General features: G+C 38.0%; 1 protein-coding gene across 1 annotated transcript in view; it reads right to left on the bottom strand.

The window, feature by feature from the left end:
• Positions 1 to 15193, bottom strand: part of abhd2 (abhydrolase domain containing 2, acylglycerol lipase) — a 34526-nt gene extending 19333 nt beyond the window's left edge. Inside the window, exons 1-3 of the mRNA XM_008120171.3 lie at positions 14979 to 15193; positions 3273 to 3353; positions 1490 to 1694 (exon numbers count right to left, since the gene is read on the bottom strand). Of these exons, the coding sequence (XP_008118378.1) occupies positions 1490 to 1686 (197 nt within the window). The 5' untranslated portion in view covers positions 1687 to 1694; positions 3273 to 3353; positions 14979 to 15193. The remainder of the gene's footprint in view (positions 1 to 1489; positions 1695 to 3272; positions 3354 to 14978) is intronic.
• Between the last annotated feature and the right edge of the window lie 193 nt (positions 15194 to 15386).

Here is a 15386-nt window from a genome sequence, read left to right as displayed (position 1 = left end):
AATTTACCTTCGCATTTTGAAGTGACTACCAGGGACTAACTAAATTTTATATAATTTAGATGTTTTAATACAGGACCTATATTCTCCCTTAGTGCAGCCACATTCAACATCCTGACTGCAGTTTTTAGGGCTTGCTGTTGTTTCTAACAGCTTACAAGCAAACTCCTGTAACACGTGTTCTAGTGAGATACAGATGGATCCTGTGGAGTTATGGGTTTGGATAGAAGATCGTAGCTGGAGGTGGGGCGTTGGGTGACTCCAGCTCTGATGAGGATTTGCAGCAACCAGCTGTGGATGGGGCGTTGGCTGGCTCAAGTTCAGAGGAGGACTTGTAGATAAAATTAAGTTTGTTGCTAATGTAACTTTGCAATCGGCAAGGTGTTTTGTTGGGCGCTTTTCGGGATCTTTGTTTCAGAAGACGTATTTGGAAGACTGCTTTGGGACGTAAGTGTTAACTCGGGTTTTTAGTGGCAATGGGGGCTGGCATTGTGTGGGTTTACGCTGGATTGTCTTGTGTTGGTTTTATGCATTAGCTGCAGGCTTGCCTCCGTCGCTTTGGCTCTTTGTGTTTACCTTGGACTGGAATTTGGTGACTGTGACTTCTCCCTAACGACGCGGACCGGACGTGGCAGCTGTGACTTCTCCTTTACAACGTGGTTTTGCTTTAGCAATGTTTTGGGGCATTGTGTGACCGTTGGTCACTGTGGGTTACTGCCGGTAGCTTTCATGTGTTTGTTTAGCTCCAGCCAGCAGGTGGAGTGAGTTTCCAGCCTTTTCAACTAAATTTGTTTAAATCTGGATTATTTCCCTGAATAATCCAGATTATACCCCAAGTTTGGGTCTTTTGAGTTCTTTTTGGACATTGTTATCTCACACTGAAGAGAAAGTGTTTTGAGCCTCCTTTTGGTTGTTTCTTAGGCTCTTTTGTGTTGTTGTTTTTGAAATAAACTGAATTGTTTATATTGGCTGGTGTCTGACTCGTTACAGTTTTCAGCACAAATCACTCAGCTAGACTGATTGTATCAAGTATTCCTTAATTGGTATAGCTCCCTATAACAAACACTAGAAAGCCTCTACCTTCATCTTGTTTTTGCAGGCACTTGGTGGAATCTGTTTGACTCCTGGTAAACACGAATACTCGTATAGACAGCACCTGGAGGCTATGAAAGTCCTTCCACATATTACATGCACGTGAATCTGGGCTTGCCACTAGCATAACCAAATAAGGAGATGTCAGCCTGACCTTCTAGTCAACTTCCCTAAATGACGCACATTTTTAAAATTGTAAATATTTCTAACACGCCTTAGATACGGATCAAAAAGTAAAGACATGAAGCTGTCTTAATATTCTTAACATCTAACACAAAATATTTATTTTTCACTGTAAAACTAAAAAAGGACATTAGTCCATTTTCTGATTTCAAAAAGCAGAATTTTGTACTTGGCATGTTTCGTTTGAACATATGGAAACAGTAAGTATGATACTCACTCTTTGGTTAGAAGAGGGCATGACTTGAGTAGGAAGCGGGCCAAAGGGGTGTCTTGGTATATGAGATCAGGAGAGGCAGTTGGACTCTTCAGATTCAGGCAACGGACAATAATGTACAGGACAGCAGCTACAGCAGCTAACTTCACCCCGTCAAACACTGCCGGCAGCTCAGGGGTTTCCATTATTAAGGAGCTCATCTTGAAATCTGGAAGAAGAAAAGAAAAGCTCAGAAAACTATTTCCAGCAGCCAAAGAATCCTCATAAAGCAATGTAATAGCCTTTTGTTAAGTACAGGGTGAGAAATGCTTTTAAGTATAAAACCATTCATATAAAGGTCAGTTCAGGGCAGGCTCATAGAGAATGCTCTATCGAATTTAGCTTGAGAACTGTGTCTCCCTCCTTAAAAAGTTCTCTGGATTTTGCACTACAATATCCCAACAAAGAAGATAAAGCTTTTAGGGGATCGATCCCAACCATGTATTTTCTTTAATTGGATATATAAGAAATTTTACCCAGAAACAACATTCCAGCTAGCAACTCTATGGCAGAACTATCATTTAGTCAAGAACTATACTGTAAGCCAAACATTTTGTGTCTAAACATTATAAATTGATCCATCAATACTGCAGGTTTACTGTTATGGCAAGAGGAGGGAAAACAAATGATTTGAATTTATGTTTCCATGTAACTGTCTAACTGCTATGCTAAGCTTTAAGTCTAGCTTAAACAAAGATACGAAATCAAGGAGAACCAGAGCTTAATATACAGGCACATTTTTTTTAATCCTCATAGGCACAATCTTACAGAAAGCAAAGATCTTTATGGTGTTTCAGGAAAGATTACTTACAAGAAAATCAATCTTCTGAGTCGCCCTGAGCCTCTTCATTGAACTATTATCTAAGAAGACCCTGCGATACTAGCAAGTCACATTTCATCATAATTGCAGTTTGTTTAGTAACTACAATTTCCATTTTAAGCCTCAAACATTTCTGCAAAATTCCACTTCAAGACTCTGGAGCCTGATAATGTGAGTCATTATGCTTGTAGAAGATCTGATCATTTTGATCTCAAGTCAGAGCCAGAGAAGGGACTAAGACAAGATCCAGGAAAGAACATGGCTTCCCCAAAAGAGCAGTGTGACTGTCAAATAAGAGTTTGTTAATTATTGAGTCTTATATTGGCTTGATGGAAAAGTGAGCTACATTGATAAGTGTAGAGTATATTTTAATTTTCTGTCAGGGTTTAATTTCTTTCCTATTCAAGATTTAAACTGTGCAATCTATTGATTTTCACTACAGATTGCTATTTTTACTCACCCTTTACTTAGCAATTCAATGTAATTATTGATTTGTTGTTTTGAAAAGTTGTATTCATTGTTGTTTACTTGAAACTCTGAGATACTTTTGAGCATACAGAAAAGCTCCGTACAAAGAAAAACAATGAGATCCGAAGGATGGTCATACAGTGCAAAAAGGTGAGAGAGGTTATTTCAAAATATCCTTTTCCAAAAAAATTTGCAAATGTAATTACTCTTGGTATTGACTAAACAGTCTACTAGATTACATAGACAGATTTACAAAAGATGCATAAGACGAGTATGAAGACAATTTCTTTGTAGCTTCCAACTCTGGCTCGATCTGTGTTCTAACAGGGAAAATGTTGCTAAGTTATTTACCAAAGCAACAGCACTCTTCTTTGCCTGAATCACAACAATTTGAAGGATGCTCAAAATGGTCCCTGACAACAACTCCCAAACAACGCATTTGAAGCACATAAAACTCACCTGTGAGATGTGGCACTTAGTCCTAAATACTAGAAACTCAGGAATCTTCTAAGCAAATCTCTTGTTCAAGTCTAACTTAGCCTGAAAAATACAAATACAGTGTATATCACTTTACTGGCAATAGTGTCTGCTAGACTTAATCCCCTCCCACACTGCCATCCCTTTTTCCTTTTGTGTCATGTCTTGATTAAATTGTAAGCCTGAGAGCAGGGAACTGCTCTGCTGTTCACTTACATGATAAACTCCAAGGATGGGAATGGCAATATAGCAATGCATTATGAGAATGGTGATAACAATAGCAATCTAATAAAGCATAAGTCTAGGAATTGCACAGAACACAAAAAACATCTACAATACAAGAAGATAGCTGTCTTAAGGCTATGCTATTATATTGGACGCAAATGACTAGTTAAAATTGCAGCCAAAACATGGCATTTACATGGAGATAGCTGTTTGCAGCAAATAATTCACTGTAGATGTCTATGACAATGTTTTGCTCAAAATTCCACAAAGTAATCTTTATATTATATATTTATACGCATAATAAAAGTGGAAATATGTGTGTGTGTGGCTGGGGTATTCCCTTACACAGACAAGCCCTTGCCTCTACAAACAGCTATAGCTCCCACTACTCAGGAGACACCAATGGCTCTCCCTCCAATGACATTGCAGGTTATAGCGAGTGAACATATCCAAGAGCCCTGCCAATGTCTTTCACAAACACCATCCTGCCCACCACCAAAGTAAAGGCTTTCATACAGAAACAATTTCATCCTAGATGTTCTGTTTTTCCTCCACCACAGACATCCCAGTGTTTCTTGCTCTCTCCATTGGTGTGGAAATTCCATGACCCTGCCCACTGCCTCTCCCTTAACCCTTTCCTATTATTTTCTATGACACACAGCAAACAGAGGAATTGATCAGCAAAGGAACATACTAGAGAGAGAAGTTTGGGGAGAATTCACCATGATTTATAGAAGTTGTAGGTATTGGGATGTATAGTTCACCTGTAATCTAAGAGCACTCTGAACTCCACCAACGATGGACCTGGATCTAGCTTGGCACACAGAACTCCCACAACCAAGAAAAGATATTGGAGATCTTTGGAGAAATTTATAGGAGTTGTAGTTCACCTACATCCAGAGCGCACTATGAACCCAAACAATGATGGATCTGGACCAAACTTTGTATGCATATCCAGTATGCCAATTGGCCTGAACATTTTGGAGTTGAAGATACTGGGATTTATAGTTCACCTGAAATCAATGAGCACTCTGAACTCCACCAAAGATGGCACTGGACCAAACTTGGCACACACAGACCCCTGTGACCAGCAAAAAAATACTGGAGGTCTTTGGGGGAGTTGTAGTTCACCTACTGGTACATCCAGAGAGCACTGTGAATCCAAACACTGATGTATCTTGACCAAACATGGCACACATACCAGATATGCTGAAATATGATTCTTGAAAGGGGTTTGGGGGGAACTGACTGGCATGATGTCAGTTGTAGTTCACCCACAACCTTATGCATTTTGTACAATTAAAATTGACTTTTTCAAATAACCCAGGCAACGCCAGGAACTCAAGCTAGTTTATACTATAAAAATGAACAACAAAGTAAGTTTGCCCATCTTGAAAAAGAAACTATTGTAACTATGAACTACAGACATCAATTTTCAGCAAATCAAGCATAAGTGAAAGGACTAACAGGATACAAACAGCAGTTATCATGACACTAAACTGCCCTTTTACCTGAAATGGAATTCACTATTTACTGTCCACAGATCTCCATTGCTATTAAGACACAACTAGAGTCCATTTTGTATAAAATGTCTGTCTGAAACAGTAGTAACTACTTGTGATAGACTTTTGGTGTGCATAACCACAGGAGGGAGGGATCATATAGTGAAAGATACATGGGCAGAAGAACAGAGACTTGTTCTAAAACAGTTGTTCTCAACCTCTCATATCTTAAGGTCTACCAACTTGGGGCCAACCACTCTGGAAACAGACATCCTATTTTCCCAAGAAATGTAATATGAACTAGGATTGCATATTATAAAAGGATTAAAAATACAGTAAATTTTAATGACATTAAAATTGTGGTAGCCTTGCTGGAGTAAATGCAAACAAAATTAACAATGCCATTAGTACTTTTAATGTGTATAAAAACCTGCATCCCCACAAGATTAATTCTGCATGCAATCTACATAATGCATACTATTGGTTAAAATCGCCTAATCTAAAATTATATAACAACAATGTCAGAGAGATATTCAGTTAAAAGCATTTATTTGCAATGAAGGAAAGACAATAATCTACTAAGTTCTCTAGGACTTTCCAATAGGTAAGTTATCAAACCAATGAGGACGGTATTCACCAGGCACTGATAAAGCACCAAAAACAAATCATATACAACTTAACAAAACAAAGATGCATCCCATTTGTCCAATGCATGCCTTGAATTTCCTTTGGGTATTCAATTAAAAGTAGTCTGGCAGAAGTTAGCGCAAAAAAGAACATGAGATTCAGTAGGATAACATCTGACAAATTAGTAGTTGTGGATAATCCACCTACGGTAAGCACAAATTTACAAATGCGTGGGTAAAACATAAGAAATTACAAAGCTTAGAGAAAACAGAACATAGCTTTTAACAAGCAAACGTTTGGCTAAGTGAAGAGCAGAGACTGTTATGCTAATAACTAATTACCATTGCAAGAGTGGTTGAGCTACCCAAAGCAATTTTTTTTTAAAAAATGTTTTTATCCAAGAAACAGAAAAAACACACAAACATGCACATTAGTGGACAGTATGCAGGAGGGCATCAGATAAGCTCTCAATCTGGCTGGGGGCCTGCACTAGATCCCCACAATGGCATCCCAATTGTTTCTCTGTCCTGGTGATATTGTTAGTAGTTCAACTGACGATATCTTGTGCCATTTTTGGAATCAGCAGGTCAAATATACTGAGAAAGAGGGCTAACATTAGAGGCACCAAAATGTGTGTTGGCCAGTATAATCTTCAATGTCTTTTTCCAGGAAAGATGGAAAAAGCTGTTAGAACTAAAACATTCTCTCGCTGTGAACTTGGTTTATGTAAAAGAACTGAACTGAGTTCACAACATCCACAACTGGTTACCACACACATTTCATTTTACCATCACTGGGGTGAGCAGGAAGTATTAGTTCATGGAAAGCCAGAAATCCTTGATAATGTTCTGCAAATACTCTGGAATCTATTAGAGCTGCCTTCTTCCCATCTATGCACATGACAGAACCGATCATCTTGTGTGTTTATCTCAGCCTTCATTCTACACAACTTTCTTTTCAGAACTACAGTGCATTCTAAGACAGTTACCTTTTCATATAATATTCCTTGCTAAAGCTATTATATAATTCACACAATTATGTGATATGCATTGCTATTGTGCTTACAGAACAGGAAGTCTAAATTCATCACTGTACAATTAAAACACAAAGACTATTAGTCATAAGTTGAATTTGCTTACTAATAACGTGGCTTACTAATAACACCAATTTAAGTTCTTATTTTACACTTTTAAAAAATTGTTACTGATACTTAGCAGTGATACTGGCTGCCACTGATACTTCACAACTGTTTTCAGACAATACCTTAAATTATACACTTTAGAGGATAAAGTTCCTTTAATTTCTCCCTCAGTCTCAAGTTTCAACATCATTTTTGTTTTTATATCTATACACCACTTTCTAATGTTATTTCTTCTGTACAGTATCACAATTAAGTAAAATCACATTCTACATGAGACAAAGATTTAGAATGCTAGATACTTATACTAACCTGACCAAGTAACAGCTCCTTGTCTCACCCCCCCCCCCTTTGAAATATTTATTTTCAGCTAACATCTCCTAAAAACAAAAATAAACTATCTCAAATCCAATTATGGAAGTAGCTTTTTCAATCCCAATGGGAATGTTCTCTGTCATTCAATTATCATGTCAAATATGTACCTAATCTTTAACAAATATTTGCTAAAATTGTTATTACAGAGTAGTAACAAAAATCACTTAACAAATGCATATCTGAAGCAAAGTTTGATAGGCTGCTAATAATATTAATTTGATGGTCAATACATATATATGAACATTACTGAAGAGAAAGAGATGTATATCTGACCAGCACAAACTAATCAAGGCATTACAGCTCGACTATGTATAAGACAACTGGGAGGTCTAAGTTCATCTAGTCCAATCCTCTTCTAAAGCAGGAAAATTACTGCTGCAGTATCCTTGATACAGAAAAATCCAACCTCTGTTAGAAACCATAACTCCAATGGAGGAGAATTCATTACTACTTTGAATTTTTTTCTTTATCTAAAAGTTAATATCCACTTTCTTGATATTTGATTCTGTAGGCTTGGTTATTACCATATGAAGCAACATAGTACAAGTGGATCCCATCATATTCTACACAATAGCCCAATTATTTATGCAGCAATGCTTATTTATTTCATTAAAGTATTTCCATAAACATATTAGAAAAAGAAGATAATCTGGTGAGAGTCATATTATTCTCTTATGACAACAGGTGGGGCAAAGCCCTGAAACTAATTCTGAAAAAATAAATGAGAACCTTTAATGATAAATCAGGAAACAGGAAAGAAGGGGAACATAATTAAATCATAAATGTGAGGAAACACAGAGGACAGGAGAAGCCCATCATGATGTGATAAATTATACATCATATGTCCAGGCTATATACATGTGAAATGCTTTTTAAAATGACTTTTTAAAAACCCGATTTTGAACATGGTCAAGGACAGCTTATGTGTACAGTGTTCCCTCACTTATTGCGGGGGTTAGATTCCAGTAAGTGAAAATCCGCAAAGTAGGGATGTTATATATTTATACATTATTTTAGTAGTTATACAATATTTTAAGTCTTTATCAACCAATCGTGTGTTGGTAAATTTCCTCCTTCTCCTCCAGTTGCCACTTGGGCTCCTTTTCTCTGCCTTCAGCTTCTCCTTCCTCCCTTAGGCTGTAAATTGTAATTTTAATGATTTATAATTTTCTTTTAGAGTTTATTGAAAAACCGCGAAACAGCGAATCCGCAAAAAGTGAACCGCGAAGTAGAGAGGGAACACTGTACTCCCCAAGTATGGAAGGAAGGATGGGTATCTAGAAGGGCATTATTCTGCAGGACTAAGTTGTAGTACAGATTATCTATTACACACTTAATAATGTGGACTACTAGGTCCACTAGGTCTTATAATATTATGGTGCAGTCAATTGTGCTCTCCCCTCTCTATGTATAGGCATGTTCTCTCTCTCTCTCTCCACACACACAATATAAATACAGACACAGATGGATATCAATACATGATAGCTGTCACATTTTAGGAGTGCTTCTCATGCCTTCCCTTAACCCATATATACATAGGCGATGAACAAAAAAATTGGCTTCCGCTTTCTTCAGTTGCTAGATGCAATGATGACATCCTTACCAACTAAATTAGGCTGAAACCACTACATTTTTCTCATTTAGTATTTTGTGGTTTGTTTTTTTCATATATATTTATATATATAAAAGGATAAAAAAATTTCAGCCTAGGACAAAACAACAAAACTACACATCCCAGAAACACTAAACTTGGCAACACAACCCCTCATCCATGCCTCTACGTTTATACAACAAAAAGAAAAGAAAAACGAACTCCTAATTAGAGGGAGAGGAATAATTGTTTTTTATCCAATTGCTGCCAGTTACAAGGCTAAATTCTGCCCACTGTCTCCTAGCAACCTACTCAGCCCAGGGGACAGGCACAGTTAGGCCTCAGGGAGAGGAATAATTGTTTTTATCCAATTGCTGCCAGTTAAAAGGCTAAGCTCCGCTCACTTGGCCTCCTAGCAACCCACTCAGCCCAGGGGACAGGCAGAGTTAGGCCTCACTTAGGCCTCTTCCACACTGCCTATAAAATACAGATTATCGGATTTTAACTGGATTATATGGCAATGTAGACTCAAGGCCCTTCCACACAGCTATATTACCCATTTATAATCTTGTATTATCTGCTTTTAACTGGATTATCTTGAGTCCACACTGCCAGATAATTCACTTGCGTGCATTTTATACAGCTGTGTAGAAGGGGCCTCATATAATCCAGTTCTAAGAAGATAATATAAGATTATAAATATACAGTAGAGTCTCACTTATCCAACATAAACAGGCCGGCAGAATGTTGGATAAGTGAATATGTTGGATAATAAGAAGGGATTCATGAAAAGCCAATTAAACATCAAATTAGGTAATGGTTATACAAATTAAGCCCCAAACATCATGTTATACAACAAATTTGACAGAAAAAGTAGTTCAATGCTCAATAATACTATGTTGTAATTACTGTATTTACAAATTTAGCACCAAAATATCACAATGAATTTAAAACATTGACTACAAAAACATTGACTACTAAAAGGCAGACTGCGTTGGATAATCCAGAACACTGGATAAGCGAATGTTGGATAAGTGAGATTCTACTGTAATATGAAATAATTATTGTGGTAATCCAGTCCAACCCAATTCTGCAATGGAGGACACAATCCAAGCATGCCCAACAGATGGCCACCCAGCCTCTCAATAACAACAACAACAACAACAACAACAATAAGAAGAATATCATACAATCATAAGGTTAGGAGACACCCCTAAGGATCTTCCAGTTCAACTTCCTTCTACCATGCAGAACGACACAAACCAAGCACTCCTGACAGATGGCCATCCAAGATCTGCACAGTAATAATACAAATCGAATCATACAATCAGACAGTTAGAAGAGACCCCTAAAGGCCATCCAGTCCAACCCAACTCTGCCATTGGACGACACAATCCAAGCACTCCCAACAGATGGCCAGCCAGCCTCTCAATAATAATAATACAGTAGAGTCTCACTAATCCAAGCCTCGCTTATCCAAGCCTCTGGATAATCCAAGCCATTACTGTAGTCAATGTTTTCAATATATCGTGATATTTTGGTGCTAAATTTGTAAATACAGTAATTACAACATAACATTACTGCGTATTGAACTACTTTTTCTGTCAAATTTGTTGTATAACATGAAGTTTTGGTACTTAATTTGTAAAATCATAACCTAATTTGATGTTTAATAGGCTTTTCCTTAATCCCTCCTTGTTTTCCAAGATATTCGCTTATCCAAGCTTCTGCCGGCCCGTTTAGCTTGGATAAGTGAGACTCTACTGTAATAAGAAGAATATCATACAATCTAAGGTTAGCAGATACCCCTAAGGATCATCCTGTTCAACTTCCTTATATCATGCAGGACACAATCCAACCACTCCTGACACATTGCCATCCAATATCTGCACAATAATATCGAATCATAGCATCAGACAGTTAGGAGACACCCCTAAAGGCCATCCAATCCAACCCAATTCTGCCATGCAGGACACAATCCAAGCACTCCCAACAGATGGCCACCCAGCCTCTCAATACTACTACTAATAAAAATCATAACATCATCATACAATCTTAAGGTTTGGAGTGACCCCTAAGGATCATCCAGATCAACTTCCTTCTACCATGAAGGAGGACACAATCCAAGCACTCCTGACAGATGGCCATCCAGCCTCTACATAATAATAATAATGATGAAGATGATGATGATAATAATAATAATAATAATAATAATAATAATAGAAGCATAGAATCCAAGAGTTTGGAGAGACCCCTAAGGGCCATCCAGCCCAACCCTTTCTACTATGCAGCAGGACACCATCCAAGCATTCACAACACATGGACAATGTATAAATACTATACAATACTACACAGGGACATAGATACCCTCACCACTTTCAGAGTACACAAACAACCAAATGCATACTAAACATAAAGACAACCATACAACAGACTACCACCACTACCTCAATAAGTTCTCACCAACACCACCAGACAACGCCACAGCAATGTGTGGCCGGGCACAGTTAGTGTGTGTGTGTGTATGTGTGTGTGTATATATATATATATATATATATATATATATATATATATATATATATACATGCATGCATGCATGCATGCATGCATGCATGCATGCATGCTAACATCAAGTGGAGGAAGGGTGAGGTAAATCTATAGTTGAAATATTTATGCTACAGAAAAATGTATAAATACTTATGACCTAGATGCAAATGTATGTCCCCACTGTGTGTACAATATAATTAACTGAATCCTTTTGGGATCCAGGACAAACTTGGCATAAGTGCTCTTGGTTTAATGTGTTGTCGAAGACTTTCATGGCCAGGATCACAGGGTTGTTGTATTTTTTCCGGACTGTATGGCTATGTTTCTGGAACATGGCCACACAGCCTGGAAAACATACAACAACCCTGCTCTTGGTTTGCAATTTAATCCCTTTCTCTCAAACAAAACAAAAAATAAACTGGAGGGGCGGAGAATGACAAAAGAAAGAGCAACAGTGTTGCATTTAGAAGAGAATCAGAATCGGAGTGTTAGAAGAGATCCCAAGAGCCATCCAGTTCAAGCCCCTGCCATTCAGGACAATGTAATCAAAGCACTGCTGACATACCAGGCTCTCTCTGTGTAAAGGCCTCCAAAGAAGGAGACTCTCCAGTCTCCAACGCAGAACAGCTCTTACTGTCAGGAAGTTCTACCTAATGTTTAGATGGAATCTGATTTCCTACAATTAGAATCCAGAAGAACAGAACACATGCCTAACCCCTCCTCAATGTGACACCCTTTCAAATATTTAAACTCTCATGTCCCCTTTCAACCTTTTGAATACACCCAGCTCCCCCAGCTGCTCCTCAAAGGACTTGGCATCCAAGCCTTTGGTTATTTTGGTTGCTCTCCTTTGTACAACTTCCAGCTTACTCTCCCAGAACTGACACAGTATTATTCCAAGTGAGGTCTGAGCAAAGCAGAACAGAGTGGCACCATGACTCCCATTGATGTTGCTTAAAATCACATTGGTTTTTTTAGTTGCTGCATTACAGCGATGATGATAATATGCAAGTCCACTCAGTCAATTTTCAATCATAAGTTTTAATGTAATAATAATCATCATCATTTAATTTCTTACCTCCCTCTCCTCATGACTTGAGGTGGGTTACAAAATACACATCATCATTATGTAAAATATGCATATGAAAACGTATTTCAATGAAATACTTATATTAAAATACACAGAACAATGTGTTGTCAAAGGTTTTCATGGCCGGAATCACTAGGTTGCTGGAACATGGCCATACAGCCCGGAAAACTCACAGCAACACAGAACAATGATTAAAAAAAATAATGGACACAAGACGTGAGTATTAAATATCTGTGATTAAAATTGGATTGGGTAGAATTTACATATTCTATTGCTACTACATATCAATTCTGCACCTATGTTTGGTGAAAGACTTTTTTTTAACATTTTTGTGTTTTTATCTCTGTAATTTACTGTAGTGTATATATGCATGTATATATATTGTGTTGCAAAAGGCTTTCATGGCCAGATTCACTGGGTTGCTCTGAGTTTTCTGGGCAGTCTGGCCATGTTCCAGAAGCATTATCTCCTGACATTTCTCCAACATCTATGGCAGGCATCCTCAGTGGTTGTGAGGTCTGCTGGAAACTAGGCACATGGGGTTTATATATACAGTAGAGTCTCACTTATCCAACATAAACGGGCCGGCAGAACGTTGGATAAGCTAATATGTTGGATAATAAGGAGAGATTAAGAAAAAGCCTATTAAACATCAAATTAGGTTATTATTTTACAAATTAAGCACTAAAACATCATGTTATACAACAAATTTGACAGAAAAAGTAGTTCATTACACATTAATGCCATGTAGTAATTACTGTATTTACGAATTTAGCACCAAAATATCACAATGCATTGAAAACACTGACTACAAAAATGTGCTGAATAATCCAGAACGTTGGATAAGTGAGACTGTATTGTATGTGTGTGTGTGTAATGATGTCCAGGGTGGTACATGTAATATTGATCATAACATTGTAATACAATATTATATTTAGAATAATACAAAATAATAATATAATAATTATAGAGTCTCACTTATCCAACATAAATGGGCCGGTAGAACATTGGATAAGTGAAAATGTTGGATAATTAGGAGGGATGAAGGAAAAGCCTATTAAAGGTCAAATTATGTTATGATTTTACAAATTAAGCAACAAAACATAATGTTTTACAATAAGTCTGCCACTTGTTTTGGAGTGTGACTGCACTTGTGTTGTTGGGTGTGTTCGCCTGCTCCACGTTGCTGCCTAGACAAACAGCTGTGGATCTGGGCAGGAGGCAGACTGCATTGGATAATAAAGAATGTTGGATGAGCGAATTGGATAAGTGAGACTCTACTGTATTATGATATATTACTAATAATATTTCAGTATACTGATCTAGTACGACATAGTAATATATAATACTAATATTGTGCTAGGCTAATAATGTAATATAATGTATGTACATATACTTGAAAGGCCATTCTGAGTCCCCTTTGGGGCGAGAAGGGGGGAATATCAAGGTTATAAATTACAATTAAAATAGCTCCCTCCTTGTCTTGTTTAAGAACCAACTAATAACCTTCCTGTTTAAACAGGCATTTAGTGAAGAAAATTAATCAGGAATGACAGGAACATTCTATGTTATGGACTGGAATAGAATGCAATAGATGTCTCGATATGATGCCTCATGAACTTAAATGTATACTGTAGTTGTTTTTCTTTATCTGTTTATCCTATCCTATTATGCTTATATTATTGTGGTGTACTTTGATTGTTGTTTATGTGATTTTAATATGTTGTAAGCCGCTTTGGGTACCATGAGGGAGAAAAGCGGGATATAAATACAATATTATAAGGAATACAATATTATACTACTAATTATGCAATATAATAATCATAATTATATATTATATATTAAATGTAATATTACTAATAATATTACCATATAATGATATAGTACAATATAGTAATTTAATGCTTATATTGTGCTATGCTAATAATATATTGTAAGCTGCTCTGAGTCCCCTTCGGGGTGAGAAGAGCGGGATATAAATGTAGTAAATACAGTAGAATCTTACTTATCCAACACTCGCTTATCCAACGTTCTGGATTATCCAACGCATTTTTGTAATCAATGTTTTCAATGCATTGTGATATTTTGGTGCTAAATTCATAAATACAGTAATTACTAAATAGCATTAATGTGCAATGAACTACTTTTTCTGTCAAATTTGTTGTAAAACATGATGTTTTGCTGCTTAATTTGTAAAATCATAACCTATTTTGATGTTTAATAGGCTTTTTCTTAATCTCTCCTTATTATCCAAGATATTCGCTTGTCCAACGTTCTGCCGGCCAGTTCCTGTTGGATAAGTGAGACTCTACTGTAAATAAATAAATAAATAAAGATTTTTTTTATTATTATTATTACAATGAAATACATACATACATCCAAAAGACATGACACAAGACTCTAGGCCCCAATGTATTCCAATGGGACAACCCATCTTCCCCCTTTTCCACGTCTTCAAAGATCAAATGAAATCCCCCAAAAGGCGGCCATCCCTTTGGCCTGGCTCTGCGCCATTGGGAATGGCTGGAAGGGGGCGAACAGGCCGCAAAGCCTGCCTCGATTGAACGGGGAGAGGGGCGGGCTGGGGGCCTACCTCAATCGCGGAGGCGACGCTCTCCCGTCAGGCGCACCCGGGCCTTCCCGCCGCCGGTTCCTGCCTTGACAACGGCGCCCATCGAGATGCACCGCCACACACCGCGCCGCCCAGACCGCTTCGGCTGCCGGTTGCCTCCTCCCCACCGCCCCCGTCACTCCATTGGCGCCCCGGCCTGTCACTCTCCCACCCAAGTTGGCTATTGGGCGACGGCTTCGAGCTAGGCCCCGCCCTCCTCAGCGGTCGGACCAAAGTGGAGGAGAGGGGAAGGCAAGGAAAAGATTGCGTTGAGCGATTGGCTCCTTGTGACGCAGTTGGGCGGGGACTCGGGCCGCCATTGGCTGGGAAGGTGTCAATCAAGCGTGAATCTGTGTACTGAAGAAAGGGTGGGCGGGGACAGAAGAAGGC

The sequence above is a fragment of the Anolis carolinensis genome, unplaced genomic scaffold, assembly GCF_035594765.1.
Source record: "Anolis carolinensis isolate JA03-04 unplaced genomic scaffold, rAnoCar3.1.pri scaffold_11, whole genome shotgun sequence".
Taxonomy (NCBI): Eukaryota; Metazoa; Chordata; class Lepidosauria; order Squamata; family Dactyloidae; genus Anolis; species Anolis carolinensis.
The sequence above is the reverse complement of the archived record's forward strand: the minus strand, read 5'-3'. Positions and strand labels throughout refer to the sequence as shown.